Source organism: Antechinus flavipes, chromosome 4, assembly GCF_016432865.1.
Source record: "Antechinus flavipes isolate AdamAnt ecotype Samford, QLD, Australia chromosome 4, AdamAnt_v2, whole genome shotgun sequence".
Taxonomy (NCBI): Eukaryota; Metazoa; Chordata; class Mammalia; order Dasyuromorphia; family Dasyuridae; genus Antechinus; species Antechinus flavipes.
Genome location: NC_067401.1, coordinates 479,316,458 through 479,343,823, shown reverse-complemented (window position 1 = coordinate 479,343,823; position 27,366 = coordinate 479,316,458). Strand labels below are relative to the sequence as shown.

The window sequence follows — 27,366 nt, the reverse complement described above, 5'->3', positions numbered from 1 at the left end:
CCATGTTCTTGGAGGAATTTAGTGTGTCTTCTCCTGTTAACTGTCAGCATCAGTGAGCAGGGTAGCCTCTTGGTTACCTCACCCTGCTGCCCGTGGATGTGCATGGCCCTCTCTGCGGTCTGGAGCCAGAATCTGTGCCCCCACAGTCAGGAAGGAGTTTCAGGACCCTTGTTCATTCCCACCAATGGCACTTCCTGTCTTGGAGGCCACGTGGACCCTCAGTGTCCTTATTGGTGATGCAGTTGGGCTGGCCCAAAGGATGTGGCGTGATCCCTTCTGGGGTCCTGGGCCTCTTTCTGAGTTCGGAGGACCAGCTTTTCCTCCTTCCCAGAGATGACTGTTTCTTCTTTGCTCCTTTGGGGGTCTCCCTGGGCCCATGGGGCCGCCGTGATTCACTGCAGGCTCTCCCAACATGGAAGGCACTGCTGTGGCCATGGCCAGGATCCTGGCCCCAGCAAACACAGGCTTCTGCACCTCCTCTCCTGCCAGGAAGGGCAGTGAGCCCCTGAGGACACGGCTTTGTGATCCTTTTCCACCTTCTTCCTCTCTATTCTCGTCCTTTTTAGACCAGAGCATCTGTGTCTCTGCCGCCCTGAGGGGGTGCCGATGCAGAGCCCCACAGTGAGAGCCACCTTAGCTTTTAAATAGGCTTGGAGAGAACAAGAAGGGAGATGTGATGTCAGGGGGAGCAGGGGCTCCTGCTCATATTTCTCCACCTTCCTCCTGTGGCCTGAAGGCTCAGGCCAAGACTGTGGTCCCTGCCGGCCTGCCAGATTGAGACATCCCAGGGGCCACAGAGCCAGTGGGTTCTAGCAGGGCAGATGTGCTTTAGCTAAAGTGCAGATCACAAAAAGCTGGGGATGGGGCTTGTGTTATAGCCTGCAGCTGTGGGAGCCCGGGAAGGCCTCGACCATCGAGAGCAGTGGCTCAGTCTAATTAGAGGAAATGTAATCAGGCTGTGCCTGCAGCGGAGCTCATCACGCCCACAGGTGGATCTCCAAGGGCTCTCAGACTTCTCTGGGCTAGATGGGGAAGTGGTTGGGGTGTACGAGTCTTGGGGATTTGGGGACTGCAGGGTCAGCCTGCCACCGCTGCCCCAAACTCGGGGTGTCTTAGACTAACAGTAGGGGCACAGTGCCCAGAACCCCAGGGGATTCCCACAGAGGACGGCGCGCCTTTGAGAGCTGCCTTGATAAACTGGCCTCTGCCCAGAGGAGAGTCAGGAGGAAAGCCAGAGCCGAATCCTTGCCAGCCCCAAACAGCTTCCTACCTAATTGGGAAAATGAGGTGGACCTAAATAATCGTGGCACAATGTGACAGGGGGATTGGGGAAGTGGATATGTGGGGGGCTCAGGACAAAATGCCAAAGGCAGCATGGTTTTTTCTGCTTCAATTGGCCATCCCTGCCTCTCTGTGGGTCTGTCCTTCTCAGGAGCCCAGGGCAGGCCCCATTTTCTCTGCTCTTCTCCAGAGCTTTTGCCATTTCTTACGAAGTGGAGTGGAAGGGTTATGTCCATTTTGTGGCAGAGTACATTAAGGCTTGAGGGCTTGCAGCCTTCTGTCACAGCTGTGAAGCTCACCCTGCTGTGGCTGGAATGAGAATGGGTGGCCGGCCCTGGGCTCCAGGGTTCCTGCTGGACCTTTCTGCCCACTGGCTGAAGCATGGAGCCAGGCCCAAGATGCGCTGGCCTGCTGAACTGTCTCTTCTGGACCGGGACATCATTATTCTGCTTGAGCCACCACATTTGTCTCCGGTTGCTTTGACTTAAAAGGAAAAGCCTGTGGATCTGCGCTCTGATTGGAAAGAGCAGGCTGGGGTGGAGGCCTGGAGGCTGCTGATTTTTCAGAGGTACAAAGATGCACAGAGAGCTTAGTCCCTGGGCTATCTGCGCAGCTGCTTCTGCAGCTGCCTCCCCTCCCCCCCTTCCTTGCCCGTGCCCTGTTTCCAGAAGTTGTCTGGCCTGGGGATTCTCCCTGGCTCTGGGCAAGGTCTGTGCTTTTGGTCAAGGCACAATAGCGGCCGTATTCATTCTTCCACTGGCCTGGTGTGTGCTGGGGGCCACATGTTGCCCAGCTGCCTGGCATCCTCCCAGTGGTGTGACCTGCCCTCCTCCAGCTCCTGGCTCCGGCCTCCAAAGATAGCTGGGGGGGGGGGAGGGGGCTTGGGATTGGCGGGCTCTTTCTCTGTGCCATGTTCTTTCTGTGACAGGAGAGGAGGCTGGGGCCTGGCTGCCAGACCTGGGATATCTCTGATAGGGAGCGCCACTAGCGGGTGACCGAAAGGGGGCTTGAAGCCTGGGATTTCCGACTCTGTTTGCTTGGCCACACTGCCCTTTGTCACGTGGTTTGGTCTGAGGTGGTTTTCTGTGGATCGGAACTGTTCTCCTAGAGAGTAAAATGTTGCCCGTCAGTCCTGCGAGTGGTTGGGGCTCTGGAGGAGAAGTTAGAGCAGAGGCTCCCGACTCCCGCACCTGCCCACTGCCCCTCATTGTGTCCTCGGGCCCATTGATGCACACGGTTCTTTCCAGGCCAGGCCTGGGAGTTCATGGGTACAGGGACTTGTCCAGGGTCACCCAAGCAGCATTAGAGATAAGCTGTGACCCCTGGTCTCTGACTTAAGACAAGGGATTGCCTTGTCTTAAGTTTTACAAGTGAGCCGGCTGAGGTTCTCCCCTGTTGGCATTTGAAACAAATCTTTCTGTTTCCTGAGCTCTTTCTGCGGCCTGACCCTTCCTTTAGGCCCTTTGGAAAGCAGTTAATTGGTTGTCCAGGAAACTACATGGAGAAGGGGCCGCTCTTTATTCCACTTTGACATGGGAAGATAAATGGTGATATGATAAAAGACACTGTCCTCGGGCTCCCTGGGAGGCTTCAGGGCCCGCCTGGGACCTCTGTGGGACTGTGGCTTCTTGTTCTCACGGGGCCTGTTCTTTCCTTTCCAGAGCCTTTTCTATCCGTGTGTGATTTTCTAGGACTGTCTTTCGTGAACAGCAGGCTCCTGAGGAGGGCAAAGGAGCCGGCTTCGACCTTCGAGCTTGCCGCCTGGTCGGCTGGCTTCCGATCACAGACAAGACTTGCCTGCTGAGATTGAGCCCTTCCTCTGCTCCCGCATCCCAGCTCCTGTCAGGAGAACTGGCTTCTAAGCTACCTCTCTTAGGTTCAGCTGGCAACATGACCCGGGGCCTGGAGGTACAAGGACAGGTGTGAAGGGCCTTGCTCGCAAAGTGTTTATTTACATTCTCTTGTGAAGCATGATAGGACCCCACAAGGAAAGTGGAAGGAGGAGAGGCCCAGAGCCCCTTGGGGGCGTAAAGGAAGGCAGCCTTCTTGGAGAAGGGGACATCTGAGCTGAGCCCTGAAGGAAGACCAGGACTTTACTGTGGTGATAAAGAAGATCTGCTAGATTTAGGGAATGGCTCGGGTGACTTGAAGGAGGAGGGGAATGGAGAACAGGGATCAGGAAAGGCCAGCACAAACGTACAGGATAGTTTGAAATGCGGGACAAAAAAATGGGCAGGAAGGCCTTCGATGGTTGGCTGAGGAACTTGTCCTGTTTTATTGAGAAAGTAAGTGGAAGCTTCTGAAGGCTTTGGAGCAAAGGAGACCTGGAGGACAGTTATCTTGCCAGCTGTGTGGCAGCAGGAGACCAATTAGAAGGCTATCGAAATAGTGCCTGGTACTTAATAAATGTTGGTTGATTGAGTTTTGTCTTCTTGTAAAATTACATTTTGTTTAAATGAGCAAAAATCTGTATTCTGTCCCTCTCATCTCTTTCCCAATTAAGAATGGGGGGAAAAAAATCTCATTACATAATGTATAGTCAAACAGAACAAATTCCTGACTTGGCTGTGTCCAAAAACTACAAATCTAAATGTAATTTTTTTTCCTGCATTTTGAATTCTTCACGTCTCTTATCTCAAGTTGAGTGACATTTTATTAATCAGTCCTCTGAAATAGTGAGTCCCTAGTTTTTTCAAAGTAGTGTCTTTACAGTACTATTATCTTTGTGTGAATCATTCTCCTGGTTCTGTTCATTTTACTCAGCGTCAGTTCAAACAGGTCTTCTAGGTTTCTCTGAAGCCATCCCCTTCATTTCTTACAGCACCTGAGAACTCCATCATATTCATAGACGGTATCTTGTTCAGCTATTCTCCAACTGATGTTTCCCATTCTTTGTCATCTCAAAAAGAGGTGCTACGTTTTTGTATATATCCTTTGTTTCACTTAGGACCAATTCCCCCTTTAATGTACCCTTCCTCCAATTCCTTCTCCTCTCCTTTCTCTCCTATTTCTCTGTTGAAATGTCCCTGAAATGTATTTCTGTATTATGCTCTATGTGTGTCTCAGAAGTATGAGTATGTGAGGGTTTTCCTTCTTTTGCCTGGTACAGATGAGTGAGTTCATGGGTCATTCTCTTTCCCCCCTACCCTTTCTCTGTGTTTGTAAGGCCGTTGCTTGAACCCCCTATCACTAGGAGATAATTTTCTCTCACCTTCTTTTTTTGTTTCTCCATGAATGTGGGGAAAGTGAAGAATGTAGAGAAATCTTTTCTCTTTTCATTTATCTCTTAGACTCTTCAAGACCTAACCAAAATATTCCCAGACTTCTTTCTCCAACCCCCTGATAGGGATCAGAGGGACACATGAATCATCTCTCATTTGAATGTAAGCCGTTTATGCTTGTTTCGCCCTTTTTTGGTGTTCATTCTCTTTATCTTTTGATGTCTCCCTTGACTCCTAGTTTTGAGCAGTCCAGAAGGTGATAAGGGCTGAACTAAGGACTGTGGAATTTGAGTCAGTAAGAATGAACTGCTGATTAAGCTATTCAGTGGGGAAAGGAAAGAAAAGGAAAGGGAAGAAACTTTCATATAACTCCTATGTGTGGATTTGAATTCAGGTCAAGAAAAAAAAAAAGCCCAGGTCCTGAAATCAAATTTGTCCAAGACTTGGGCAGGTAAGCTCCTAGTTGATATGTTATCTTAATGTCATCCTTTCTCTGTAGCTCTGATCTTTTTAATCACAAATGCTTAGATGTCCACTATTTTTTTTCTGTATGCGATCCTCACATGGTTCCTCATTACTTGAATTATTTCTTTCTGGCTACTTGCAGTATTTTTTGACCTGAAAGCTCTGGATTTGTATCAATAATGTTTTGGGGGAGTTTTTATTTTGGGGTTTCTTTCAAGAGGTGACAAATAGATTCTTTCATATCTCTGGTTCTAAGAGATCTAGAACCCTTTCCTCTAAGATTTATTGAAATACAATGTCTAGCTCCCGATGAAACATACTATCTACTTCTAGATAGAGAGCTGATAGACTCAGAATACAGATTGAAGCATATTTTCTTTTTCTTCCATTTTTCCTTTTTTTTTAAATGGCTGTGGGAATTTTTGTTGTTGTTACTATACATATTTGTAATGGGTTTTGCTTTTCTTGCCTTGGAAATGGATCGGGAAGGGAGAGAGGGGAAAGAGAAATTCAGAACTGAAAACAAAAGAAATTGAATTTAGCAACAAAAAAATGGAAAAAACTGTTTTCTGCCTTCCTTTTTGATCATGGCTTTTAGGTAGTGAGGTAATCCTTAATTTTTTTTCTCTTTTTTCCATATCATGTTTTTACTATGTGATACTTTACTACTTTTTCAGTCTTTTGATTTTAATATTTCTTGTTTCCTGGAGTCATTGGCTTCAAATTTGATCCATTCTGATTTTTAGGGAACCATTTGAGCAATATTTTATACTTCTTGTTCATGATTTTATTTCCTTAATTCTTTCTTCCAAAGCTCTCATTTTTTAAATCCATTTTTCCTGTAGCACTCTTATTTCATTTATTTAAAACCCACACATATACACACACCACTTCTCTGAGCAATTCTGAGATTGTGCCCGAGTGGGGTTTTTCTTTGGGGCTTGTTGTGGCCGTTGTTTTGGAATCATTCTCTTCTGGGTTTGTATCTTTGATGACCACAATAGTTTTATGGGAGGATTCTTTTTTAGTTTGTTCATTCTTCCAGCCTACATCTTGATTTCAAACAGTGTTGGTTTCGGACCCTGCTTATTTCTGGAAATGTTTAGGCAAGTTCTAGATTTATCTTGCCGCTCCCTTCTTGGGGTATTGTGTTTTGTTACTCAGTGATGATTCAGTCAGGGAACCCTACAACTTTCAGCACTCCCAGGGTGGTCTGGTTATTGTATCTGCAGTCAGAGCTCCAGTAGACAGATGGCTGCTGGGCCGATTATCAGCCAGCTGGGAAGCTCTGCTAGTTCAGAGGGGCCTGAGAATCTTACTCTGATTATTTTTCAGAAGGGGCCTTCAGACCCCGCTTGAAGCTAGTCCTGAGAGTTCCAGGCCCGAGGTCCCTCTGGTACAGATCCCCTCCTCCATCTGTCCTGGCTGTGTTCTGTGTCATTCTCTTCATTTGCTAATGTTCCAGGATAGGCCTGAGACTTCCTCTTTGCCTGAATCTTAGCCTCTTCCTTAACCCTACGAACCATAGACTTCTATCACCTTTTGCCATTTTGTGCTGGGAAAATGACCCAGCGGGATTTTTTTTCTTCTTGAATTTCCCCATCAGGATTTGTGCCAGTGTATTTTTGAGATTTGGGAGTGTTCGGTGGGAGAGTGGACTCACTTCTTGCGCCACCCTCTCAGCTCTGCCTGATTTTGCCTGCTTGGTGCAGGAATGTTGAACATTAAGGTCTAGCAGGACCTGGCCCTTCTGGGGGGGGGGGTGCGCCTTCAGTATGGGCGGCTCTTCCCCGGGGTCAGCAGGCTTCCTTCTGGAGCTAGTCACCATATGCACTCAGCTCCCGCAGTTGCTTTCTTTCTCTCCATCCCTGACCTGCCCTGCCCTCCAGCCCAATGCTGGACTGCGAACTGCTAGGCTTTGGGCAGTTCTGTAGCCCTAGAGGCAGAAGCAGAGGCTGCCCCAGGATGGGGCAGGGACTCAAAGGCCCATTGGATCGGGAATCCTGGGAACCCATACTTTGTTCCCACAATCTGGGCTTGTTATCCCCATTTTACAGAGGAGGAGATGGAGATGCAGAGAGAGAGAGAGCTTCCTTAAGCAAGTGGCCTTTCGTCTCCCAGTCAGATCAACAGTATTTACCGAGCACCTACTGTGTGGCAGGCTGTGTGCCTACTATGTTTGTGCTGGGAGCCGGGCGGGGCTCTTCCCTCCCTGTCCGGGCCCTGCCCCGCTAAAATCAGCCATGGGGGGGACCAGATCTGAGCCAGGGTGACCCAGAGCGCCCCTCGGGCGGGGCCCGGGGCCAGGCCCAGGACGGGATCGGTGTTTGCCCCGCCGGCTGTCGGATGGGACTAGTTCCGCCTGACTTTGAGGGGGCCTGTGACTTTAAGAGCTCCGCCCCTCCCCGCAGGGCAGGCACACTGTCTGCAAACGGACCGTGCGCTCTGGCAGCTGGCAGCAGCCTGGGGAGGTTCACAAAGAGCCAGGCAGATGGAAGGAAGCGGGCTGCGGGCGCGGGGCTGGCAGGAGAGCGGGCTGGCAGCGGAGGCGGCGCCCGCGGTGCCCTCAGCCCTCACAGCGAGAGCCCTCCCTGGCCACTGCCGCCGCTCCGGACCCCCAGCAGTGTGGGGCTGATCGGGGGAGCCGGAGCCCCTTGTTCTCAGGGACCCCCGGCCGAGCTTTGGGAGAGCCCGTCCCCTGCGCCCCGGACCCGGGACGGGGAGGAGGAGGAGGAGGAGAGGCTGGGGCACCTCTTGTACCCGGCCAGCCCCGGACCAGAGCCCAAGCCGAGCCCTGCTTGGGAGGGTGGGTGTGGGTGTGTTGGGGGCGTGGCTTGCTGGATGGCTCGTGTTCCGAAGAACAATGATGAGGGAGTGGAACCAGATCTCTGGCAGGCTGCAGAGAGTCCGGGAGAGACCCGCTGGAGGCCCTTCTAATCTGCTCTGGGGGTCTCCGCAATGACCGTCAGGGAGGGGGCTTCCCACAGCTGCACAGTTGGAATTCTCTCCCGAGGACCCCCCTTGCTTTGGAATTGAACTCGTCCACTTGGAACTAGCCTTGAAGGGGACCCAAGGCGTTTCTCAACTTGGCCCAAGTCCTAGGCTGGAGGGAGTCGCTGATGACCCAAGACAACTGGGAACCATGCAAGGCTCGGAAAGCCTCGAGTCGCGATTTCTCAGGCTGCTGGAAGGGGAAGGGCTTCCTTCTTAGGGTCGGTGGAGTGACCGACTGATCGAATTGGGGCATGCCCAGGTGACCTCAGGGATCGGGGCTCCTCGGCTGGGCTCAGGCCAAGTGCCTTCTGAGGATGACCGAGAGCAGAGCAGATCTGGCGTAGGGAAACAAAAGAGCAGGCTACCAGATGGAATGGAAGGACTTTCTGTCCAGAGGATTCAAGGAGGACTGTCCTTTTTCCTGTGACTGGGTGTGAACGGGGCTGTACTCTGGCTTTGGGAAGGTGGGCTCCCGTGGCGGGGGACGAGGCTCTCTTTGGAGGTGAGAAGTGGGTGGGAGAATCTGGGGTGCTTTGTGGCCCCAAGAAAGGGACTCTGGCCCATCCTTGTTGGATTTTGTTTCCATTTGGGAGCATTCCGCTAGTTTGGGGCCCCTCCTCCTGCTTTTAACCATATCCATGATCTAGAGAGAAAATACTCAGAAGAGAAAAGTTTGGCCAGGTCTGCTGGCCCTTGGGATGTGACTGAGCTGTGTTCATAAGGGGAGGGATCTGGCTGTGAGCTGAGGACCGGAGAGACAGCAGTGAGGAGTGGCCCTGGGAGGCTAGAGGTGGTCCAAGTTTGATGATGGATGACTCCAGTATTCTTCGGAGGAGAGGGCTACAGGTGAGTAGAAGAAAGGCATGCTGGGAGACTTAGGGGAAATGGGAAGACACAGGTGGGTAATGAGTCAACATTTATTTTGTTGTGGTGACTGGAAATTTGTGGATTTCTTTAAGAAGGGGATTCCATGCTGTTGAGCTAAAATAGGTCTGGGACCCAAGTTATTACTTTAGATTGCTTCTGAAAATGCTGCTTGGGCCATGTCTGAGTGTGACGAACCCTTCCACTCTCTCCCTGCCTTTCAGCCTGATTTCTGTGGCATTTATTCTCTTCCAGTCCTTCCGTTTGTCTTTTCTTCCTTAAGATTTTCCCATCTATTTTTCTTGCAGAGGTTTTACAGATCATATATTCAGAGTCATTGTGTTCTCGTGTCTGAATGTGTTCTGCAGACGATAAGCCTATGGCTGGCACTGAGGGCCCTGGCCTCTGATCTTAGGATCACCAAGAAAGCAGAAGCGGCCTTCTGGTTAGGCTATCACATATTCTGCTATGCCCTGGAGTCTCAGTTCTGCAATCTGTCAACATCTCCCAAGACCTGCTGGGGAGAGCATTTAAGTAGAACACTTATCTCAAATCTGCAGAATTGTCAGAAATTTTTCAGGTCTGTATTTCCTTACCATCTGTTCTCTTCTCACCCGGTTTTTCTTTCTAATCCAGCAAATAAATACTTATTATAGGTTAGACCCTCGATTATAACATTTAAGGAAAAAGAAAAAGCTCTTTGCCCTCAGAGAGCTTACATTCTACTGGGGCTGGTGAGAGGAGGAGAACATACGACTATATTTTGATGATTTGTAGGCTCTTTGAGCCCAAGATTCCACCCGAGTCTTTTTTGGAACAAGCCCATTTCTTCCAGGCACACATATCCCTGAGCTCTTGACTGACAAAAGCAGCTAAAATCTTATTTGGGGCATATTTCTCATGGACACTTCTCAGGGGTTAAGAGTGTAGACCTTTGAGTCATGATGTCCATTTCCAGTTTGTCTCATGCTACAGACCTAGTAATGAGGCTCCAGAAATCTACTCTTCCCAAGGAGTAAGTGGTTCTCCCTCTTATTAGCAAGTTCTTTATGTCAAGCCTGAATGATCTCTTCCATTGTTCTACTTCTGCCCTCTGGGGTCCAGTGGAACAAGCCTGATTCCCTTTCCCCTCATGACAACCCAGAATGCCCATAGAGGCTGGTTTCCTGTCCTACCTGAATCTTCTCTCCTCTGAACTCAGTGTCTCCAGCTCCTTCTGTGGTTCACTCCTGCATGCTCAGGCTTCCTGTGTGATCATCCTGGATTCCTCTAGTGGTGGAGATCAGGGTTAGGGGGATCCTGTTATGTGGGGGACACTTTTGGGCTTTTCAGTGGCCAGGAACTGTGTGCTTTGGTGGATTCTGGTTGTAAGATGCCTGTTGGCTGCCCTGTGGTCCAGCTCTGTCTCCCTGAGTATTGTGGGTGTTCTGAATTCACATTCTGGTTCTGAGCTCCCTTTTTAGGCCCGATGAACAGCCTTTCTCTCTTGCATCCACACATAGCCATGGCTGCTTTCTCTGTAGGATTGCTGGTGACGAGATTAGAAGGCTCTGCCCCTCCTACCCAAGTGCTGACCAGCCTCCCTGCGAGCCCTGATGGGGTTAATGTCTGGCTTGGGGTCAAGAGTTTGAAATCTTCCTCCTGCCACCATTGACCCCCTATGTCTTTGGGGTATTTTATTAGATGCTGGAAACTCCATAAGGAGGAATCTTTCAGGGTACAGTGACTACCTAAGTAGGAGTGGCTTTATCTTTGTGCCCCTTGACCAAGAAGTTGCCCCCTTTGGGGCCCTTTTTCTGTTACTGTGACTCAGGCCCTGCTAGGCAGCAGCTCTGGTCCTTCATGGATCTAATTTTGGCCCAGGCAATCCTCAAAGAAGGCTTTTCCTTGTCCTAGGAAAGAGGCTTTCAACCTGTCAGCCTGGGCCTGGGCTCCTCTGCTGATAGTCTTCCTATTAGAGTAACCTGGCTGTTTATTATTAAGAAAGGCTTAATTAGGTGAAATCCTTGATTCTTAAATCAAACAGTAGTAATAAATGACAAGATAAGGTCAGTGTTTAGGTAGGAAAGGACCTTTTGAGGAGCTGGGATCAGGCCACTTGCAACTCAGGTTCCTGGATCTACTTTTTACATTGCAATGAGCAATCTTCAGTTGTTTAGGAGGAAGCCTGTCTGCTTCCTATAGGACATGGCTGAAGAACTGGATGGACACACACACACACACACACACACACACACACACACACACACACCCCTCCCTCTATAAACAAACAGCTTTCTTGTTATCCGGGAAATTCAGGCTATCCCCCATCTCTACGACCAGCACCTTGGACAGAGCCAGGCGAGGTCTCTCATTGCTGGCAAGATTTTGTCTTCTCTCTGGGCTGCACCATCCAAGGCTCTTTGTGTGTGTGTGTGTACACTTTCTGAGACCATGTCCTGGGGGTTTCCCAGGTCTTTCCCTTGGCTCCTGGATTCCCTTTCTGTCAAGGTTACCTGAAGTTTTTTGACCATGTCAGGAAATTCTAGGGAAGCCCCAGAGGAATAAGGGGATTCCTTTGACCAGGTTGGTCCCATTCTTCAGCTGGCTCTGCTAGGAATGCCAAAGCTGGGCAGGCCCTTGGAGGTCAGCTAATCCGAGCCTCCCGCTCAGTGCTTTCCACATCTCTCCAGCTAACCATTCTCACTCTGGGCTGGTCCTTTTGGTCTGTCTTCCACACTCCTTGGCATCCTTGTGGCTTCTGGCAGCAATGCTGGAATCATCTGTCCCTTCTTAGCTGCTTTTCGGCTGAGCCTTCTCCGTGGCTTTCATACTTGGTTTTGGAAGCTCTCCCCCACCTCTCCTGGGTGTGCCCTGGCTGCTGCTGCTCTCTTTGCCCTCAGCTGCCACAGGACAGCTTCCATTTGGGAGACCCTCACTTTCCCAGAGCCTTCCGGTTAGCTGGGTTTTCTGTGGCACAGATCAGAACAATGGCTGTTGACCTGGGCGTTCTGTGCCCGGGGCCTTCCTGGTGCTCCCACTCCCAGCCTTCTCTGGGGTGCTGCAACTTGTCTGGCTGTTGGGCTAAGTGTTGTTTGTGCTGCTAGCCTTGGTGCCTCGCTGTTGCTATGGAAACAGCCACCACCTAGGTCCCAGGGGAAATCCTGTTGGGGCTTGTGGGAAGTGGGCGAGAAAGGGCTTCTTTCCAAATCTTTTCCTTTTGGTTCAAAGGTGTCTTACTCTGTAGTAAGGGCCATGGGTGAAGTGTATCTGAATGGACATTTTCTTGGATTGTGTCCTGGGGCCCTGCCCATATGGCTTTGACTCAGTTTTCTGTCTCTGACTGACAGAGAACCCCCTGTCTGGACTCCTAGACCTTTTTTTTGTAGGAACAGCTGTGACCGTCCAGTTTCTTCCCCTCCTGGATTCCCTGTGGTGACTTGTGGGAGAGCTGTTCCAAAGTGGAATAGGTGTCCTCTGGAAACGGTGACCACTTCTTTCCTGGAGATTCTCAAGCACAGAGGCCGAATCAGCATTAGTGAGGAGTTGTAGGTGCGGAGGGTTCTTGTCAAGGTGATATTCAGGTGACTTCTGTAAAGTTCCTTCTTTTCAGTCAAGGTTTGCCTGGAGCAAGAATGAGGGCAAAGTGTTTCAAAAGGTTTCCCTGTGTCAGCATAAAAATTGCCAGAGCAGGCAGAGTAAGGAGAGAGAGCTAGATGTTGGCCAAGTTCCTGACGACCTATTGTCAGCAAATCTAGAAGTAAGACATACTTGGGGTGCGCACGCTACCCGTGTGTGTGTGTGTGTGTGTGTGTGTGTGTGTCCATCTGTGGGCTTGCACAGACTTGGTGCTGATAAACTGAAGAGGAGGCAGAGCAGGACTTGGATTGCCTGTGATACCGAGCCTATAATTTGGTGGTCTTCAGCTGCTAAAGGATTTTTGCCAATTTGGACACATGATAATTTAAAACTTCTTGTAGTTCAGGGGGCTCTCCTGCCTCTCTCAGGTTACCAGCCTGTCACAGTCCAGGGCAAGGATGCCTTAGGGAGGGCCTCAGCTGCTGCATCCAGGGAGACTTCCTGGGGCCCTGTTGGCTCTTCCACAAATGGAAGGAAAATGATGGAAGATTCTGTGTGTTGCTGGGAAAGTCCTCAAGGGCAGGGATGGAGACTTTGCCTTGGGGGTTGCAGGGAAAGTTGTGGCGCTGGCTAGTGAAGATGGACCTCTGGGATGGCCTGATGGGAATACAGTTCAGCCGGTAGAAGGGCTGCAGGGAGTGGTGGCTTTGGCTTTCTTGGCCCCCTCTGCCATATTGAGGTGAACCTCGTGTCTTCTCCTTGGCACTCTTGGTCTCTGCTGAATCAGCTCCTCTTGCCCGGGTCCTTATCACCCTCCCACTTACACTGTTGCAATACTCAGCCAACCTGTCTTCCTGATCCTCCTCCCCTCCCTTCCCCCTTCCTCTCCCCCCCCCCCCCCCCAGCTCAGTGATTATGAGTCACTATTTCAATCATGGCCAACTCCAGAAGCACCTGTGATCCCCCCCCACCTTGGGGCTCTTAGTCCTTGGCTGGGCACTCCAGGCTGTGTAAGGTAGAGCGCCCATCACCTTTGGCAGTGCCATGAGCCATTGCTCCCTTGAACTTGTAGGTTTCTTTACCTTTGCAAAGCCTTGACATTCCCTCTTCCTTGAATGGCCTCTTCCACCTTCCTCCCACCTTTTGGAGACCTTCCCATTCATTAGCAATCAGGTCAGATAGCACCTCCTCCAAGCCCTGATAACCCTAGGAAGTGATCTTCGAGTGGTGGGGGGTGGGGTTGGACTTGGTGCTCATTTCAGTCTCTTCTAAGTTTGGGCAGTATTTTGTCCCTTGATATTATACTTCATAGTCACCGACAGCAGCCCTGAGAGCTGTAATTGTCTCCTTTTACTAGGTCAGATGACTCTCCCAAAATCAGAGAATGGCCAGGACATGCAGGTCTTCCCCTGGGCCCGGCTGTTTGCTCTCTCCTCCTGGTTGACAGGTGTGGATGAGGCTTCTGTCAGCTACAGGGCTCTGGACTAGGCACTCGATGGGCAGGGCCTGCCCTCAGAGCTCGCTTTCTTGGTACAGGTGAGGAGTTACCTTGATGCCCAGATAAATGAAGGACGCCAAGTCATGGCAGGACTGGTGGCTTGAGGAAGACTTCTGGGAAGCAGTTCCTCACAGGGAGAGGCAAGGAGGGAGTGCATTCCAGGGAGGAGAGAGGGTTTGATGAAGGGCCTGGAGGCGGGAGATGGTGGCTCTCTGAGCTCTGGGAAGGCTGGTCATTTAGTTTGGCTTTTTTGTGAAGGGGAATCATGAAATTTGTCTGAATAGTGAGGGTTGTCAATTCTCAGCACTGGGTCAGGATCATAATGGTTGCTTAGAAGGTTCTTGTGGTTGGTTATAGAGGGCCCTGACAGCCAAGTGAAGGGTCACAGGGAGCCATGGAAGGCTTTTAAGCATTGAAGTCTCATCATCGGACCTGTGGCTTAGGAAGCGTATTTGAGCCATTGCGTGAGGAACAGTGTAGCATGCAGAGAAGTCTGAAGCTAAAGCACTTAGGAGGGTTTTCAGAACCCCAAAGTGGAAGGCAGTGAGGGTTTGCATTTGGATGGGGGCAGTGCTAGAGGGGTACACAGGGTGTGGCAGATATAGCCTCAACAGGACCTGGCAGAGAATCAACTGGGGTGGTGGGCTAGAGCCAGGAGATTCTGAGGGATTCTGAGGGTGCTGGTGCCTTCAGGAAGGGGAAGTCAGAGAAGGAGCCTGCTCGAAGTGCCAGGGAAGCCTTCAAGTGGAGCTCAAGTGGAGAGATGGCACTGGAGACTTTACCAAGATGGGAATTTGAAGCCATGGGTGCTGCTGAGTTCATCCAGAATATCAAGAGATGAGAAGGGGACCCAGGGCTAAGGGTGAGGCTGGCCCAGGACAGGAAGGAGACTCCGAAGGTACTGAGTGGGAGAGAGAGAGCCGAGATCATAGAAGCCAAGTTGGGGGGGAGCAAAGCAGGGAGCAGTGGGGCTGAGAAAAGACCCTGGTTTTAGTTAGTGGGGATGCTTGGTACATGCGCTCTTCATTAGCTCTTTGGGAGACCCTTTCACGTTTAAGCCTCCCCCAGTGTGCGCTCCAGGAGCACGGGGAGTGTCCCTCTGCCTTTGAGCCTCTCTCCTGGCTGTCCAAAAAGGCTTTCTCTGGGTTAGGGACTAAGCTGTTTTTTCAAATTGCTGGGACTTAGGTTCTCTGCTGGCTCCCCCCCTCCCCCCCCATAGTTTAAAGTTCATTTTTGTAAAACTTCATGTTGCACTTTTTTCTCCATCCCTCATCTCTCCCCTCCCCAAGATAGCAAACGATCTGATATAGGTTAAACATGTGCTGTCCTTTAAAATCCATCTCCATAAGCGTCATGTTGTGCAAGAAAACTCCGCTCTGACGGCTTTTGTGCTGGTGCTGAGTCTCCCCTAGACACCTCCCTTGCCATCAGACCCATGCACTTTCGGGAGCCCAGGGCTGCCTGCACACTGTAATCTCTGAGTTAGATCGGCCCAAATGCATTCCCACGGGAAACTTCTTTTGTTATCGATGGAGAGAAGCTTGAGGTGGACATTAGTTGCGCAACTGGGAGAGCCTGGGGACTGGACGTGGACTCCTGTCTGAGCGGTCCTCGGTGATGGGCGAGTTCTCTCTGGAGGTGATGGGAGGGCGAGTGTTGGGTGGGGGGCCCTGCCGGAGGGGAAGGGGGAACATCATGCTGGTAGCATCATTGGACTCGAGCTAAGGGTGACCTCGATGTCCTGCTGGAGCAGGAGGGACGTTGGACAGAGTGGAACATGGTGGCTCCCAGGCTTTGGGTGTTCCCTGGTCAGACCATAGGCACCCACAGCATCATGTCCAGGTCACTGGGACCTGTAGCTTTGGGGGGAAGTTGATAATTAGTTAAGGAGGGATAGCTGAAGAAGCAGGGCCTGGGGTAGGCTATCCTGGACAAGGTGGAAGGGCTTTGCGCAGGCGGTCCCTTTGAGCTGGGACCCGTGGACCCATTGCTAGCTCTGTATTCTGCACAGGACACACTCAGCTAGAGGTTGTTGGTCATTGGAACAAATGAGGGAACGAGTCAAGTCAACAAGCATTTGTTAAGCAGCTCCTGTGTACTGGCTTGTGCTAAGGGCAGCCCAGAGCTGCTCCATCCTGTTGGAGCCCCAGGATGATTAGTCTTACTGGATTATTTCTATCACTCTGAGGTTCAGCGCCTCAGAACCAGCCCTGAATCCTTGAGAGGAAACCCCATTGGACATCAGACCTGGGGTGGGCTTTCCTGCCTCACAGTCCACAGCGTTCCTGTTCCGCCCTCTGGGCCACATGGGCGCCCTGCAGCCTCCCCCCACCCAAATTGGGCAAAACATTCCCAACCTTTTTTTCCCCCATGAACTTACTTGCATTTGTCCCATTTAGTCGTACCCACTGTGGCCAAACTGAGCAGGTCGTATTCCTCTTCCACATGACTCCATTTCAGCTTTTTGAGCCCAGCTCTCCCACCCCTCCTGTTATGTCCCAGTCAGCAGCCTGTCGTGCATCTGGTCACACTCTTTCCTACCAAGCAGAGGGCAGGATTGTGCCCCTTGTGGATGCTGCGCCCTCAGGGGTGCCTTAGGCCGGGTAGGACTCCGCTGCTCCAGGAGGGACTGGCTTTGGGGCCAGGTGGCCACTAAGAGCCTCAGGTCTTAGCTCCTGAGTGTGTGAAATAGAAGTTTTAAGCCCAGCTTGTAGCACTTTATTAGTTCTCTCTAAGATTAGTCTTACTGGATTATTTCTATCACTCTGGCTATTTGAGAACTTTTTTTGCCTTTTGATGGCGGGGCAGCCCAGTAGGCAGTTATGGGCAGGTGTAATGTTCTAGTTAGCTTTCGGGAGTCTCTGGACCAGCCTTCATTTCAGCAGAATAACCAGGGATGAAGTCCAAATTCTTTATTGGCTCCTTCAGAGTCTGTCTCCTTGCCTGGGGCCCAGGCCAGCTTTCTGGAGTCCTTTAGACGGGCCTTGATCTCAGTGGAGGAAGCAGGAGAATCACCATCATGGTCTCTGTCTTGAAGTCTCCTTCTAGCTCAGTCTGTCCCCAGTTTATATGCTCTATTACCATTATATCATTACATCATATTGAGTATAAACCAATCATATCACGAGGGAACCATTATTTGTTGTAAGATTAAATCAATCTAGAACTGAACTAGAGAACTCACAGACTAAACTAGATCACCATTGTCTTATCAATGCCACTGAGTTAACACCTTGTTGTAGGATAAATCAGTCAGATAGAGTTCCTGCCCTTCCAGGCAGGCGGGTAAGCCGGAGTCGCTTCCATCTTGGGGGCTGACTTGGGGAGTCTGGCGGGTGATGGCTTTAAAGTGGGCCAGGTCATTGAAGAGCTTCCTCCTCCTCTAGCGGAGGAGACGAGGCGCGGGAGGACCCTCAGGATCGCCGCCCCTCAGGAAGCTTCCCTCACAGTGGGGCCTGCAGTGCTCCTTCTCCTGACCCTTCCCAAGCCCCAGTCAGGGCCTTCTCTGTCCTGCCTGGGGACTGAGGTTTTCTGTGGCAGCTGGGGAGAGATACTGGCCTCTTGATGTGTTTAAAGAAGGGGCCTCTGGTTCCCAGGGAGGGGAAGGGCCTTGATGCTAGAAGGGAGGGTATTCGCTTGTTGACCAAGATGTCAACTTTGGGCCTGGGGGTGGCCTTGGAAATGGTGCAGCTGCAGAGTCCAGAGTCCACAGAAGGAAGGAAATAGCTGGAACGTTTCTTGCCCAGCAACAGCCCAATAAATTCCCTAAGCCTGATGGCTTAAAAGCTGCTGATGAGCTGTGTGGAGGGGGTTCTGGTTAAGGTAGAAACCTGCTTGTGGGAAGGACTAGGAGTAGGCTGGAAGCATCTTGGGTGGGCCTCCGGTGAAATCATCCCTCCTAGAGTTGCCTTGTCCTCGGGACTGGCTGCTTTTGTTCAGGAAATGAAGTTTTAAGGTGGACAGAGACAAAGAACAAAGTACCTTGTGCAGAAGAGCTGGAGCTTAGCACTTGGATCTCCTGAATCATTGGGAAAAAGCCGTACCATCAAGAAACATGATGGGGGGGGGGTAAGCACTATTACTGGGAAAGCTGCTGAAAGTCAGTGACTCTGCTTGGGGTGTCTGAGGACAAGGCCAGGACCGGTCTGTCTGGCCGCAGGAGGTCCCATGCCCTTCCCCCCGGGACAGGTTGGGGGCCCTAGGGTGGTGGGGACACACAAGCGCTCCATGGCCATGCTTCTGGAGGGTGTGACTTTTCCAAAGTTTTTTTTTTTTTTTTTTCCATTTATCATTTTGCTATTTTTGTTTTGTTATAGAAACGAGATTTTGAATGTCCATTCCAAAATACTTTAAAGCAGTTTCTGTTTTCCATCTCCTTTGTTTAAGTTTAATGTGCCCTTCTTTGGCAAAGCTTCGCTGGGACTGTTTGGAATGTTCAAAAAAGAAATTCTGGGTGGGTGTGTGATTCTGCCGGAGCAGGGGGAGGGGCAGGGGACCTTTCTCTTCACTCTGGGCAGGTGGTGACCCCTCAGCAGCTGGCCTGGGAGACCTGCTCTAGATGAAAAACTCATCCTTCTGTGGCTTGTGTCATCCCTCCCACCCCCCCTCAGTGGTGACCCTCATGCAAGGGAGGGTGTGCAGAGCAGGGACTCCAGCCTTTTCCAGTTTGCTGAGGCCTGCCGGACAGAGCTGGCTCTCTCCTGGGGTAACTGGCGCGCCTCAGTGTCATTGCACGTCATGAGGAGGCATGTGGACAGACAACGTCCTCAGGTGGTCGCAACTGGAGGAAGGAGCTCTGGCCCACAGGGCAGTGTCCCTAGCAGTCAGTCACCTAACATGGCTTCCTGCCGCTTTGTGCCAGGCACTGTGTGTCCTGAGAGCTGCAGATACACAGAAAGGCAAAAGTTGTTCCCCCCTCAGCCCCCACGCCAGAGCTCACAGGTTCACACAGATAAGTTCTAGACAGAATCGAGGGGGATTGAAAGGCTTCCTGGAGGAAATGGGAGTTTAGCTGGGGACTGAAGGAAGCCAGAGGTAGAGGTAAGGAGGGAGGGCATCCCAGCTGGGGAACAGCTGGAGAAACTGCCTGGAGCCGGAAGATGGAGGGTCTTGTGCAAGGAAGAGCCAGGAGGCCGCAATCGCCGGCTCATTGAGTATGGGAGTGTGGAAGGCTGGAAAAGTCAAAAAGGGCGAGGTTCCGAAGGCAGAGGATTTCATGTTTGATCCGGGAGGTGCTAGGGAGCCAGGCGAGTTCCTGAGCACACTCGGACCTCTGGTGTGGGGAGACCAGGTTGAGTCTGAGTGGAGGGTAGATTGCCTGTGGAGAGATTGGAGGCAGGCAGCCTGGCCCAGCCCTCAGCAGCTCTTGTAGGAGTCAGGGAGAAGCCTCTGCATGGAGATGGCGATTTAATCCGCGGGAGTTGTGAGATCACTAAGTGAAGTGGTGGAGAGGAGAGGGCCCTGGACAGAGCCCGGCGGGACGGCTCGAAGTCTCAGCCTGACTCCAGAACCTCCGGAGGCAGCCGTCCCGACACTGATTCAGCCAACAAGGATTCCACTTTGGGGCAGAAAGTTTGCCCTGAGAGCCAGCCGAACTGGCTGCCTGTGTCCCCTCGGCTCCGGGGTGGCCTCCTGGGCCGGTCAGTGGTCTCCAGCCTCCCCCCTTCAGGCAGCTGATGGTAACGATTGGGTCTCGCTGAAGACGGGACTTTGGTGTCGTCTCAGCTGGGCCTTGGGAGGCAGAGCTAATCGCCATCATGGCGGTCTGTGACCCAGGGCCGCAGCTCTGGGGCTGCTGTCAGCAGGAAGGAGAAGCCGCTCCCTCTCGGGTCAGTGCTTGTGCGCATGCTCTCTGGCCAACCAGGAGGCCTTTCACCGGCCCTGTCTCTGTCAGGTCCCCCTTGGTCTACTTTCTCCCTGCCCCCTTCCCACTCCCTGATTGAACGTGTGCCCCTCATGGGAAGGAGGAGGGTTCACTGTGGTCTCTCCCATCTTCTCACACCCTTCCGGGCATACATTAAGAATTTAATAAATGCTTATTGACTCAAATTGAGGAAAGCTAATATGGCAAAGCTTCTTTCCGATGCTGTGCCCCAGGGGTGTGTGTGTGGGAGGACAGGGATGGGGCCGACAGACCGGGCTCCTTGGTGGTCTTGTCCTCCAGCTGAGAAGGCCCGTCCAGGAGGGTGCCGGAGATGTGGCCCTGCATCTTCCCAGGGCTCCCTGAGCACAGCTGCCTCCGGGGCTCGGGCCTGAACCCTCAGGAGGTTTGGGAACAGGTCGTGCAGGACTGGGGGCAGGGCGGCTCTGGGGAAGGAGCCGGGCTCTCTTTGTGCAGCCACCTGGGGATTGCCCCAGCAGGTGACAAGGGAATCTGAGATGAGTGGGAATCTGAAACAGGAGGAAGCCCCGGGGCCAGAGAGAGCTGGAACTTCCCAGGGGTCCGACTGGCAGGGCCAAGGCACCTGCAGGACTCTCTTCCCTTTATGTCTCGCCTGCAGGTGGGGGGAAATGACTCCTCAGCCTGGCCCCTGGGCCCCTCCCTCCTGAGGCCTTCTTCTGCATCCCCTGAGTGCCAGGTTCTGTGCTGGGCCCCGGGGACCCAGAGGGAAGCGTCCTGGCCCCGGGGAGCTCCAGGGCAATGGATTGGTGCAGAAAGAACGCGGGATCTCTGGTACTTCCTTGGTAGCAGCGTCTGACCCTGAGCCCACGGTCCCCGGCCTGCCTCATTTTCTGCGAGGCCTGCCCAGTCCCGGGCACCAGCTTTCCCAGAATTACAGACGCAGAGCACGCGCTTTAGGGGCCTGAGGCTCTGGCTGACGCTGAGAGTTAGGACACCGAGAGCCGGCTCCTTGTCTGGGATGAGGGGACCCAGAGAAAGGCCCAGAGTCTCTGTGTTTCGAGGGGCTCGCTGTCCAGTGAGAGAAGCAGCCTCCAACGAAGCATTGTGTGAAAGCACAAGGATTATGGGGGACTGGGAAGCTCTTCCTGTTCGAAGGAAAATGTACCAGGGACTTGAAGGGAACCGGAGGTAGAAATATGAGGGCTCAGGCTTGGAGAAAAACTGGTAAAGGTTCCATGAGTCAGAGATAGAGTATCTTGTTTGAAGAACAACAAGGCAGGCAGCGTTCCTGTGTCAGGGATCAGAGATGTTGCTCAGGTTAAATGAACGAGTTGGGTACAGGGGATGCGTGAGGAATCAAGGAATTAAGGTTGCCTGGGTGACCCGGGACCGGACACTGAGTGTGTGACGGCTGTTCACCCTGGGCCGTGCATCCTGCCGAGTCGTTCACTATCCACGATCGCCTCTTGTGTAGTAAGTGTCTGGCGGGAAGGAAGCTAAGCTGGCTTCCAGAAGGTTACCAGGATACCTGGTTAGGGACCGCCAAAAGTGGGTTGGATTATGAACCTCAGTGTCATGCCCCTAGACTGCAGACAGTGAAAAATCCAAGGCTCCTCTTGGAGGTGGAAGAATGGAGCAGTGAGCGCCCATTCACACCCACAAATGGCCATCGCAGGCTTTCTTGAAGGTGTTGATTGGGCCTTCCTCCTCCAAGAAGTCTCTGCACTACTGGGGCCTCCCTGTAGAAACTCTGCTTAAATAAATAAGCACAAAGTGGTTCCGTTCAAGGGTGTTTGGGAGGGTGGGCACTAACAGGTATCGGGTATCTCATGGCTGACTCTTGGTGACCCCAGATTTATTGGAGAGGCTGGCCATTTCTTTCTCCAACTCATTTTCCAGATGAGGAACTGAGGCAGAGTGCAGTGACCTGCCCAGAGTCACACAGCTAGGAAATGTTAGGCGATACCTCAGAATTTGTATTTCTCTAATCAATAGTGATCTAGAGCATTTTTTCACATGAATATTGTCTGTTTGTATCTTTTGACCTTTTATCAATTGAGGAATGACTTGCATTTTTATAGAAACGAGGCCTTTACCAGAAACACTATTGTCCAGCTTTCTGCTTCCCTCCTAATTTTGGCCGTATTGATTTTGTTTGCGCCAAATCTTTTTGGTTTAATCAATTGTCTGTTTTGCATTTCATAATGTCCCTGTGTCTTGCTTGGTCATGAATTCCTCCCTTCTCCCCAGATCTGAGGAGGGGCCTGTCCCTGGCTCCCCTAACTTACTCATGGTGTTGCCCCTTATGTCTAAACCATGGACCCATTTTGGCCATATCTTGGTGCAGGGCAAGATGTTGGTCTGGGCCTGGTTTCTGCTGGATTGTTTCCCAGCTTTCCCAGTACTTTTTGTCATGGGGAGTTCTTGGGCCAGAAGCTGGAGTTTTGGGGGTTATCAAACAGAAGCTTACAACACTTGGTTGACTTGTCCCGAGGCAGGGTTCTTGGCTGGGGAGATGTTGCCCCCTGGTGGCCAGCCTGAGCTCAGCCGCTTTCTGACCCTTCCTCCTGCCTTCTCCTCAGGCTGGGAACAAGTGTTAAGGTTGTTGGCCCAGCCTGTCTCCTTCTTCCCAGAGGCCTCCGCTTCCTCAGTTCAACCATGTCCCCCAAAGCATTGACAAGGGGTCATCCAGCCAAGGAGGGGAGCTGCCCGCTTCCCCAGGCTGTGCCCCAACTTCCCCAGGCTGTGTTCCCCTCCTTCCCCAGGCTGTGCTCCCCTCCTTCCCCAGGCTGTGCTCCCCTCCTTCCCCAGGCTGTGCTCCCCTCCTTCCCCAGGCTGTGCCCCCCTTCCCCAGGCTGTGCCCCCCTTCCTCCCCAGGCTGTGCTCCCCTCCTTCCCCAGGCTGTGTTCCCCTCCTTCCCCAGGCTGTGCTCCCCTCCTTCCCCAGGCTGTGCTCCCCTCCTTCCCCAGGCTGTGCCCCCCTTCCCCAGGCTGTGCTCCCCTCCTTCCCCAGGCTGTGCCCCCCTTCCCCAGGCTGTGTTCCCCCCCTTCCCCAGGCTGTGCTCCCCTCCTTCCCCAGGCTGTGCTCCCCTCCTTCCCCAGGCTGTGCTCCCCTCCTTCCCCAGGCTGTGTTCCCCCCCTTCCCCAGGCTGTGCTCCCCTCCTTCCCCAGGCTGTGCTCCCCTCCTTCCCCAGGCTGTGTTCCCCCCCTTCCCCAGGCTGTGCTCCCCCCCTTCCCCAGGCTGTGCTCCCCCCCTTCCCCAGGCTGTGCTCCCCTCCTTCCCCAGGCTGTGCCCCCCTTCCCCAGGCTGTGCTCCCCTCCTTCCCCAGGCTGTGCCCCCCTTCCCCAGGCTGTGCTCCCCTCCTTTCCCAGGCTGTGCTCCCCTCCTTCCCCAGGCTGTGCTCCCCTCCTTCCCCAGGCTGTGCTCCCCTCCTTCCCCAGGCTGTGCTCCCCTCCTTCCCCAGGCTGTGCCCCCCTTCCCCAGGCTGTGCTCCCCTCCTTCCCCAGGCTGTGCCCCCCTTCCCCAGGCGGGGCTCTCCACCTCCCCAGGATGTGCCCCCCCATCTCCCCAGGCCACAACCCTCCTCCCCCTGACACCTTCTTACTGTCCCCCTTTGGACCCAGGCAGAACCAGGCTGGTTCCTTGGCCGCCCCTCAGTGCCGCCTTTTCTCCAGCCTAAACCTGCCAGTTCCTTTTGCTGCTTCTCATGAGTCAGGCCCAGGTGGCCGGGGGGTGGGCAGTGGATCAGCTCATCCCTCTGCCTCCCAGGGTAGGTCGTGGGAAGAGATCACGTTTGCAAACCTGAGAAGTGCCTGCACATCAGCCTTCATCACCTCTAACTTGGGCCTCTTTTTTGTTTTTTAGAAGGAGCTGAGCCTTCCGAGAAGAGGCAGCTTGTGAGTACCTCCTCCTTGTCCCCGTCCCCCTCCCTTCCCGATGCTGGGGGTAGGGGAGGGTGGGACGCCACTGACTTTGCAGAAATAGCCACTTTGCCTCCTTCCGTGGGCACAGAGAGGGCTGAGCCGGTTGTGGGCTTGGCTCCTGGTGGGATTCTGGGGATTCTTTGTACGTGGCCCATGCCCCAGGGCCCTGAGAACACTGGGGGGGAGGGGAGTGCCTTGGATCCAGGGAGTTCCCAGCTTTGGAGACTCCAGGGGAAGGGTAGCCCCCACTGGAGCACTTTGCCCTGGCTCTTTCTGCCCGCTCCTGAGCATAGGGCCTAGAGGATCTCTTTTTTGGGGAGCTGCTGGGGACCTAGTGAGGGCATAGGAAGTTCTGCTTGGACCTGGACAGGCAGGTTGCGTGTGGGCACTGCTGGGCTCGCCAGGGCCTGGGGCCTCACCGTGCCGCTGCTCCAGAGAGGAGGCATTTGAGAGGGCCTGGGGCTGGTTCCCCCGGAGGAGAGGGGAGACTCTGTACCTCGATGTGGTCCAAGTGGTGGGTGGAGGGCTGGAGTTGGAGCCAGAAAGAGAATCCTTCTCAGCCTCAGCTCCCTCACATGTGGCCTGGAGTGGTCCCGGCATCCGGCTGACAGGCCGCCGTGTGGATCAGTACTTGTGACCACAGACAAAGGCTAAAAAACAGATCCAAGGTTCTTTCCCCTTGTTCTCTGAAGCCTCTTGGCGTCGGACGTCCACAATGACTTTGCAGAGCCGAGGCAGCTTTGTCCCTGGGTCCTTTGGTCGGTCTGCCTCGATGGCATGTCCCCTATGCGGCTGTGCCCCGGGACTGGCATCCCCTCGTTGGGCCCGCGGGCATCTCGCTTCCAGGGGGCTCACCAGCACAGGGTGGCGGGGCCACTGGGGCCGATTCTCACTTGAGACCCGGAAGTTTGTGCTTCTCGGGGGTCATCTTTTCTCTTTGAGATCACCAGCGCAAACCTTTATTAAGCGTCTTTTCCATCGCTTTTCTCCCACGTCGTGTGTTGAGCTGGGGTGTGCATCAGGCCTCCAAGAGCTCTGAGACTCCTCAGCAAACTCTTCCCGGTCAGCAGAAGTCTCAGTTGTAGCTTGGACGCCTGCCCCCACGGAGCTTCCGTTCTGAGGGGTGGGCAGCACGTTCACGTGGGTCAGTACCTGTGTGCAGCAAGGAAGGGGTGACTCCCGGCAGCTGGCGGTGACCGCAGGTGTAAGAACTGCTTCTGCAGGTCAGGGGGCACTGGGCAAAGGGGAGAGATGGGCGTGTATGTCTGCGGGCACATGCATGTGAGGCACAGAGTGAGACTGGGTGAAAGGGAAACTGTACGTTGTCAGTCTGGAAAGACAACCTGGAACTGGGTTGGGAAAAGCCTTAAATGCTGAAAAGAGGAATTTCTGGTTTACTGGGGAGGTCACCGTGGCGGCTGGGCAGATGGCAGACTGGAGCAGGGAGAGGCTGGAGGCAGGTGGTGTCCAGACTTTGGTGGTTATTATCGATTGGTTGTGGGCCCCCCCCCTTTTTTTTTTAATCTTTAAACAATTTTATTTTCTCTATGGGATGGCTGAGGAGGAGAGGGCTGGGAGACATTATGGCGATATAAGAAACATCAACAAAAACATGGTGTAACCACAGGTGGGAATGATGGTGATGAGGGAAGCCTGAGGCCGCTTTTAGTGCTGGCTCCTGAGATCTACGTCTGGGCTGAGAGTCCTGGCTCACATCTCTATGAACTCCCTGCTCCTGAGCCCCATCGTGATAGGTTCCAAATTTGTTTTAAAATTAGCCAGGGAACATATTAACTCAATGAAACAGGACCCCATAAAGAAGAACAAAGTTCCATGAATCCCTGCATCGGGGGGAGTCTCCTTGCCCTACATGTCCCCATACCCACCCCTAGCCAGTCTTGTTCTCTCCCCTCCCTGCTGACTCCCCCAATGGCACCCACTCTTCCCTTTGGATCTCTTCTCCGCGAAGGATAAGGGGTGCTTCGTTCTTGAAGGGCTCTGGCCCTCCCTGCCCAAGTCACTGGGCCCTTTCTCAGTCCCTGGTGGGCCACACTCAGCACCAGTGGCTTCTAGGGGCTTCTCGTGACTTCTGGGCCGGCCTGAGGCTTGGGGTGCTAAAAGCTGCCCAGAGCAGCATCCTAGCACCTTGTTCTCTAGGCCAGGCCCCTCATTGCAGAGGATGAGTTACGAGCTCAGGAGCCCTCTTAGCCCCTCCCCAGGCTTGAGTCTCCTAATCTTGGTAGTGATCCCCAGCCTCTGCCTTTAACCACAAATTACCGGTTAATTTGATAGCGAGGTTCTTCCCCTCCGTGGCCCATGGCTCTGGGACTAAGTGGAAAAGAGCAGCTCCTGGTCCGGCTTCTGGTCCTTCAGCGCCAGGGCCCCCGCTGCCCTGAGGTGGCTTGGCGTAGCTCTGGGCCCCCTGCCCTCCTGTTTGTTCCCTGTCCAGCATGTGATCCTGTGCTGGGTGGTGGGCATCAGGGGTCCCGGTTTGACTGTGGGTGGGCCATTCCCTTGGCTGGACGCATCTTCTTTGGGCCTCCATGTCTTCACTTGTAAAAGAGGGATTTGGTTGGAGTCATTCCTCCCAGCCTCCTTCTGGCTGAGTGTAGAGCCGGGTTCTGTGTCCTTACTTGTTAGCCCTGGGGGGGGAACCAGGGTACCGGCTTTCTTCCTGAGTTCAGGACCATCCATCTCCATCCCTCATTCTTAGGGCCGGGCAGCCCGTTGTCCCTTGGCCTCTGGCCTGTTGGAGGCCACTTCCTCTAGCGGAGGCCTGGCTCCCCCGCCTTGTCCTTGGGTCACTCATGAAGGGGCTAAGAAAAAGGTGCCTGAAAGGCTCATACTTGGGTGGGGGAGCTTCCCCTTGGACGGATCGTTTGGATTTCACTTTCAGGGGCGAGTTGCCCCCGAAAGCAGGCGGGAGAGACAGGGGAAGGGCAGGTGGGAGGCAGCAGCTCTTTTTCAAGCACCCCATTGGCTGCACGGGCTTGGCCAGGCCCAGGCCAGAAATGAGCAGGTCCGCTGGAGGCTCGCATCCATATTGAGCTGCTCTTTGGGCCTGAGTTTTCTAGAACTGACCAGAGGCCTGACCTTGCCTGTCATCCCGCTGTCGCCCTTGCACCCTGGAGGCCACAGGTCTCAGAACAGTGCCCTTGAGGAGGTGAGGGGCGTACTTCTCTCAGAATCCTTTGGTTTGCCCTGGGATCCCTCCGTCGACAGTGAGCTCACTCCCTTTCACAGCAGGTTTCTCATTTTTGGATAAGTCTCAGCTTGAGCAAATTTGTTCTGTGGTGTGCTCTGGCCCTTTCCCCTGCAACTAGACACACAGAACAAAGCTTCTCTCTCTCCATCAGCCCTCGCGTTCCGCTTAAGCCTTGTTTCTCAGAGGCTCAGCAGCCTCCACCACGTTCTCCAGATCCCGGGCGCTCTCCAGCGTGGCCGTCTCCTAAAATGTGATTCCCAGGGGACACCCACGGAGAGGAGGCGGAAGCTTAGCTCCCTGGTGTCTTGCCCGTTTGCCTCCACACTCTAGGTCAGGGGTCCTCAAACTTTTTAAACAGGGGGCCAGTTCATTGTCTCTCAGACTGTTGGAGGGCTGGACTATAGTTAAAACAAAGACTTTGTTTTGTGGGCCTTTAAATAAAGAAACTTCATAGCCCTGGGTGAGGGGGATAAATGTCCTCAGCTGCCATATCTGGCCCGTGGGCCGTAGTTTGA

General features: G+C 53.2%; 1 protein-coding gene across 13 annotated transcripts in view; it reads left to right on the top strand.

Moving 5' to 3' along the window:
• The window catches only part of MAST2 (microtubule associated serine/threonine kinase 2), a 134,583-nt gene that overhangs the window by 45,158 nt on the left and 62,059 nt on the right, over positions 1-27,366 (top strand). For 11 of the 13 annotated variants that reach the window (XM_051999829.1, XM_051999828.1, XM_051999826.1 and 8 more), the window contains exon 4: positions 23,588-23,619. In XM_051999829.1, the coding sequence (XP_051855789.1) occupies positions 23,588-23,619 (32 nt within the window). Of the gene's footprint in view, positions 1-8,742; positions 8,808-23,587; positions 23,620-27,366 lie in introns of those variants that run through there. The other 2 variants (XM_051999832.1, XM_051999830.1) reach the window with 2 other exon arrangements.